This window comes from Empidonax traillii, unplaced genomic scaffold (genome assembly GCF_003031625.1).
Source record: "Empidonax traillii isolate 1590-97213 ecotype Southwest subspecies unplaced genomic scaffold, ASM303162v1 scaffold1023:size207325, whole genome shotgun sequence".
NCBI lineage: Eukaryota > Metazoa > Chordata > Aves > Passeriformes > Tyrannidae > Empidonax > Empidonax traillii.
The window spans coordinates 8,404-15,291 of NW_020956216.1; the positions used below are offsets into that span (position 1 = coordinate 8,404).

The window sequence follows — 6,888 nt, forward strand, 5'->3', positions numbered from 1 at the left end:
ACTGAGGTCAAGGAAGGGAGAACAGTGCATGCAGACTTAATAATTACATGACATTGGTAATTATCTTTCCCTAAAACTGCAGTCAGAAACCTAATCTGTCTGCAGTTAAAACAATCTAATGAAGTATTTAAAGAGGCTGTAAATGATACCCCCTCCTATTTCTTGAAAGGTCTGATGGATCAGCAGTTTGATAATCCCTGGGGGTTCACCTCTGCTGGGAACCGTCTCCTGCAGGAATTTTACCACTCAATTCATTGAATATTAAGGAACTGGAAATGCTTCCTGTGGATTGGTGTAGCTCACCTACCTCTGCTGGAAGTATGAGTCCTACCACAGTCCTGACTGCAGCTCAATCATTATTATCTCTGAGGTTGTAGACAAGCAGAGCAGAGATCAGTCTCCCCAAGAAAAGCTGTTTATATCCATAGTCTGCCTTGCTCCTCAGTCACTGAAAATCCATAAATAATGTTTAAATTATATACAGCATCATAGAAGTGGGTCTTTATTCTTCCCACAAATAAATTATTAATTTTTTCTCTTTTTTTTTTCCTTTTTTTTTTTTTTTTTTTTTTTTTTTTTAGAAAACCAAACGTTAACAAAGTATAAAAAGGTAATGCCCTAACAAAACTACAGCGCTGTTATCATTCCATGCTGTCTCGGGATTGCTGCAGCAAAATATGTATCTCTTCAAAATATTGCTTCTTCCAGCATTGCCTGGTGCTCTCCTCGGCAGAGACAGGGACTCCTTTGCATTCCAGCTGCAGGTCGGTCTGAGCCGCCACCACCTCCTGGAAGGTCAAGGCAACTGTTGCATAATGTTCTGGGGGGAGAAGAAAATGCCACATTTCAGGGATGTGTATTTTAAGGAATTGCAGTTGTTGCTGCCTGTGTGTGTGTCTTTTCAGCTCTGCACACCAGGCTGCTCTCCAAGGGAGCATCCGGCCGGGAATGCTGTCCCTGCCAGGGCTGCTCCTTCTCCCTGCAAAGGAGGCCTCTGATATCAGAGCTCCTCCCAAAAAACTCACCATCAGGCCAACTCCTACACCGCCACTTCAGGACAATTCTTTGGCTTGGCACCTGGAGGAAGAGAAGGATGTTCTCCAGTTAGCACCGGGGATTATTCCCCCTGGAAACCAGGGAGACACACACGTGTGACCAAGGCAAGGACTGGGCTTTGATTTTTCGGAATAAACTCTTTTTTCCTGGAGCTCTCATCTTGCTGCATTCCATGTTTTGTGTTCTGGCTGGGGGGAAAGGTCAGGGCTCATTATTTACTGCACAGACACCATTGATTTTTCTGGCAGACCTTGAAACGGCACCAGCGTGAGCCCCGTTTGCCCTGCTGCAGTGTGGAAGTGCTGGCACTGTCACCCTGCCCAGCCTGCCTGAGTGACAAGAGATAAACCTTTAACCTGCTTTGTCACCCCTGGTTAAAAAGGATTGTGCTTTTCCCCCCACCAGTGCAGCTCATCGGGTGTGGGCAGTGCCTGCTCTCCTCACGGGGAATTAAAACCACACAACCCACGAGCAACTGTTTGGCTTTGAAATGCAGGAACTGAAATAGGCATTAGGGAAGCTGAAAGGTCACAAATTTACACTACTTTTTGGTTCAGAAAATGAGGTAACACCCTTCCCCCCCCCATTTTTAAAGTGCAGAGGAGGAGCTTCTTACCAGTTCTGTGTATTCCCCACTGACACAGCCCTCAAACATTTGGAGTTTGCCTCCTTTCTCTGCTTCAATCACAGCTGGGCACTTGGAAAACTTCTGGACTAACTAATAAAAAAGAACACACCCATGAAAAATACTGGCAGAGAAGAGAGATTGGCTGAAGAAATTAAAACTAACTGTGATATATGAAGGAGTCTTTGAACACTCATCAGGGTTTTGATTTTATTACAGCACTGCAGTGAGGGCCAGTGAGGTGCCAGGTTGAGAATATAAACACTGAGAAACCTGCAGGGTGAACAGAGAGCAGGACAGACTGGTCACCTGCAGGGGGTATGGCCACAGCACAGGCACAGGCACAGGCAGAACTGCCTGTTCCTACCTTGGGAAATGAGGGAAATGGAGCAACAGCTCTTGCTTCCCCAGGGTAGTGCTGGCATTGTCATTTAAAGTTCTCCAACACCAGCCCAGGCTCTTACAAAGGAAGGACACAAACCCCCAATTAGTGAATTTGTATTTCATACCCTATAAACCACAGTCTCACACCTCCAGTAATTAACCTAATTAACCTGCAGGCCGTGGAGAACAGCAGTGCCATTACTGAGCCCTTCAGGCTCCCGAACAACAAGGACCTACATCAAACAGCAAAGGAGATTGAGATTGAGCTGCACAGAAACTACATAAAGATGCAGATTCCCTTTGTTCAGTTGGCTTTTCCTCCTGTTAAGGTAACAAGTGGGGAAAAAAAGGTCTAAGCCAACCTAATCAGGTCCTATTAAAAAGGTAAAAGTGGAATCTGTACACTGTGACACGTTTCTTACTCACACAACTATTCAGCTGGATCAACATCCACGTTAAGTTACAATGCCTACTGAATATATCACTTACTTCCTTGGTGGTGAAGATGCGGTAGAGTTCATCAGCTGGAGAGTTGAACATTTCCCTCATAAATATCCTCACTGTTGGAATTTTTACTCCAACTGTATCCACAGACTGTGGTGAAACAGAGTCCTGAAAAGCAAAAAAAAAAAAAAAAAACAATTGCAGGAGTAAGTGCAAGATCTTAGAGGAGTTCTGGCACGGCAGGACTGTTGTTACCTGCACATTCTCAAACATACACTGCTGTGAATATGTGGCAATTATATAATGTGTTTCTGTATTTATTTAATAGAATTTAATAAAATTTATTTAATATTAATCAGGAGTCACTAAATTCAGTGGGGAAGAAAACTAAAACCAAGGTACCTGCAGGGTGTTCTCACTTGGTTTTCGCTCCGTGGGCAACTCCTGCCCAACAGGGGCTTTTGTTGGCAGAATCATTCCCAAGGTAAACTCTGGAAGGAAGGAAGGAAGGAAAGCACTTTTCATTGTGACACTGAGCTGTATCATCACCCTGACCTTCAGGTGCACCAGAAAGATCACCAAAAGTGTGGAGAAGGGGTAGAACTGTGCAGAAAAACTGAACAGGACATAAAACTCCAATCCAGTTTCCCCACCTTCCACATTAAAAAATAAAAACAACACAAACCCAGGGACTTGTCAGTGTATGACCAAGCTGTCCTGGAGAGATGCCCACCCAGAAACACCAACGTGCTGTTGAATTTACCTGTTTTAAGTGCTTTCAGGTAATCTCTCAGGGCCTCTCTGACTTTCGTGGTTCCTTCAGTTCTCATCAGTTCCTTCAGAACGTCCCCTTCCCCTTTCTTCTTGCTGACATTTATCTGGAAACAGAACAAGGACACATCTGAGAGACACCTGCTCAGGAGCCTCTGGGGTTCTGGCAACAAAGGCAAGCATTTGGGCTTTGGTTACTCTGCTCAGAGGACAGCTGCAGTTTCGAGTTCATTATCTTCTCAGGGCAGCTGACCTTTGCTAAAAATAGGTCCTCTTGGGTTTTGACTTAAATAAATGTAGTATCTCCACTTAGGCTGGTTCATCAAGGATAGACAAGAGTTGCTGAGGAATCTCTGGAAGCCCCAGCACCAACTGCTATACAACCAACGTGGAGATTCCTTAAGTTCTTAGGGCTTGGTTTGTTGGGTTGTTTTGGGTTGTTTTGTTTTTTAAGATTACAAGCAGAGTTCTTCTCAAATTTGTAGTTAAATATATTTGTCACAGCCCATAATTAGCAAAGCAAATTGTGCACAATCCTCGCAGGTAAATCTGAGGACAGAGCTAAGTCATCATTCCAAGTATAATAAAAACATGAAATAAACTATCCACGTGTAATTATCCCACTTAATGACAGGATAAAGCAAAACATGATGCCTGTATGTTGGTTAATGCTTTATTTAAGAATTCTGAACCTATACAGCCATACCAGTATTTCACACCTACCTCTGTATCATCTACCTCATTTTCTTCTGACAGGTTAGGAATTTCAACAGATCCCTTATGTTTCTCACCAGACTCTTTCACTGTACCTGTATTAACATAACGAATTCTTAAATGCATCATTAAAAACTATTTCCCCCATAGCAAGACTTTTATGCTTGGAAATGAGCTGTACACAAGTGTTACTCGAAGGGAGTCGCCTCGAGGCTGATTTAAAGGCACTAAACAGCAACCTGAAGTGTCAGAGGTGTTTTCCAGTGCTTTCCCAGTGAGCTCTGACATCTGCCAGGACAGGATGTGCATCCAAAGGGGGATGACCTACACAGCTCCATGAGCTGTCCTGGGAAGTTCTGTGCCAGACTGCTCTGCCTGAAAAAGCTGAATTTAGGGCCTGATGCTTTTTTTTGTTACACTGAAGACTCTCCCCCCTTTGCCTCGCAAAAACATTTCATTACTGACATTACCTCACTGTTTAGATCGTGATAAAATCTCCTCAGGAAGGGACAGCAGAAACGTGCAGGTTTATCAGCTCAGTGTCAAAACACACAAAACCCAACAAGATGCTTCATCAGCCCACTGGTAAAACTCCAAATGCAGCCAACCCAGCGCTGAGCAGGACTGCAGAGGGGGAATTATCATGAGGTAAATGCAGTATTTCTTTGGATTCTGTCACCAGGAACCAGCTCGAGCCAGCTACTACTTCACATCACTCCCATTAATTTTAATCACTGCCCTGAAACGGGCACTGCAGGGCAGAACCTCACGTGCTGCTGGTCCAGATCACAGCAAGGACACAACCAGAGGCTCAGGTGTTTCTTGGCAAGGAACACAGTGAAGGAGGACTGTTGGCAACACAAAGGGCAAAGATCCCTCCCCAGCCGGGCTCTGAGGCAACGGAGGGTTGCACAAGATGCAAAGCCTGTTAATCCACAAGGGAAAGGCTCAGCTGGACAGCCCCTCTCCGAGTCTCCCAGGACCAAAAGCCATGTGAATCAGTTAAGTCTCGGCACTAAAACACTTCTGGGCCCACCACAAATCACACCCAGCCTCCTCAGCGTGCTCCTCCCTGCAGACAGCAAAGCCAATCTTATTTTTGGCTCCTCTCCCCAGAAAGGGAAGGGCAAGCAAGCAGGAAGAAGTTTTGCTCCTCAAAACACACACACCTGACTTCTGTCCACCCAGCTAGTCCTATTAACAACTTTCACAGCTCCCAAACTATTCACCAATAGCACAGTTAGAGTGTCTGTGCTGGGCAGCAAAGTCCAGGCAGTGAACAAACAGAGCTGTTGGTCAACACGACTCTGCATTCCTAATACCACTGCAATGTAAACAAAACTTTATTACCTCTTATCAAACTATCAAATTATTTATTTGAATCCCACGGGACTTCAATAACAGACCTAAGAATTAATTATTTGTTTGTTTCCTGCCAATCCAGTATTTTAGAACATTAATTGTGAAGCACACGACTCAGGAAGACCCACTGTTGAAATAACCTGCTTTAAAAGGACAAACGTGTTTTCATAAAACTTCTACCAATCACAATTTGGAATAAGCCATTAAAATCCTCCCTGCATCTTCTAACAAATGTCAGAACAGCCATTTTGTTAAATTTTAGTGACATTAAGTACCCTCAGTTCCTCACTTTCTCGTTTCTTTCAAATCTAAATTGCAAAGCACGATGTTTTTCCAACACTGGACTTTCCAAACCGGCTGCAAATTTCAGGATTTCCATCATTTGTCCTTACACAGCCACTCTTAAATCATAGCTTGAAGTCCTAGTTATCCTAGAAGATTTGTAGAAGGAACTAATTACAGCAATTAGTGCTTTTAGCAGTTCAGTCTAAACTCTCACTTTTAATTCATCAAAACACCACGATGGTTAGCAAATTTAGAAAAAAAAAAAAAACAAACCGGCGCCTGTTTTATTAAGATTTCCCTAGAAAATTTCATTTTTAGGGATTAAAAACCCACCTTTTTAGCATTTCAAACTAAGTTTAAAAATTAAAGTTATTTCAGCTTAGCTTAAAAAAAAGTCAAAAAGCTGATTGCAATTATTTTAACTGCGTGTAATGTTTGCCTTCCTCTCTGTTAACATTTACATCACACTCTAAGTATGCTCTTAGTTTGTAGCACACTTGGAACACTTGAACCTAAAAAAAAAAAACAAAAACAAAAACAAACAACAGTACTTTTTAAAGTCCCCTCTTGCTGTGGGAGCAGATTTCAATTCCAAGTCTGTTCTGGCCAATCAAACCTCCTCCAGTAACCTCAAGGCCAGAGAAATACGGAGGGGAGGAACAGCCTGTCACTCGGCACTACAAATATCCAAGGAAAAATTCCCATGCAGGTGCTTTCCCACCAGCTCCTCCTGCTTCTTAACTCCAGTGCCAGGCACAGTCCACGAATTGCCATCAAGTTTTAGGCATCTAATAAATGGAAAGGATTCCCTGATATCATCAAAACTAAAGAGCTCGTCATGGGACGAGCACAGGTGAGGACAACTCCAAGAGCTGGGAGTGCAAACCAATACAGCACAACAAAAAAAACGCCCAGGCATCCCAAATAATCAAGGATTGTTTCTAGCTTCCTCCTTTCCCACTAAAGAGTTTTATTTGCCCTCACGTAATTTATGATCCTCGAAGCTACACTTAAATTTTTGGAAATAAGCGCAGTTTTGCGTTCCCTGGGCTCTCCTCCTTCCTTGCTCTCCTCATGAGGAAGCCACAGCTGTGTTTTGGGCACACCGGGAAGCTAAAATAAACCCCAGCACGGAGCTGTAAGCAATCCACAGGGGAGGGGGATTTTACTCCTTGCGAGGCAAAACCGAGCGCTGGGAAAAAGGCGATAAGAAACGTGTGGCGGAAAAACATTGGGAGAAGGTTGGC

The 6,888-nt window shown here is 43.6% G+C and overlaps 1 protein-coding gene across 1 annotated transcript in view; it reads right to left on the reverse strand.

Annotated features, from left to right (window-relative positions):
* Positions 1-6,888, reverse strand: part of LOC114068257 (activator of 90 kDa heat shock protein ATPase homolog 2-like) — a 9,041-nt gene that overhangs the window by 838 nt on the left and 1,315 nt on the right. Inside the window, exons 3-9 of the mRNA XM_027904223.1 lie at positions 4,004-4,089; positions 3,273-3,387; positions 2,912-3,000; positions 2,555-2,677; positions 1,673-1,774; positions 1,026-1,077; positions 150-820 (exon numbers count right to left, since the gene is read on the reverse strand). Of these exons, the coding sequence (XP_027760024.1) occupies positions 642-820; positions 1,026-1,077; positions 1,673-1,774; positions 2,555-2,677; positions 2,912-3,000; positions 3,273-3,387; positions 4,004-4,089 (746 nt within the window). The 3' untranslated portion in view covers positions 150-641. The remainder of the gene's footprint in view (positions 1-149; positions 821-1,025; positions 1,078-1,672; positions 1,775-2,554; positions 2,678-2,911; positions 3,001-3,272; positions 3,388-4,003; positions 4,090-6,888) is intronic.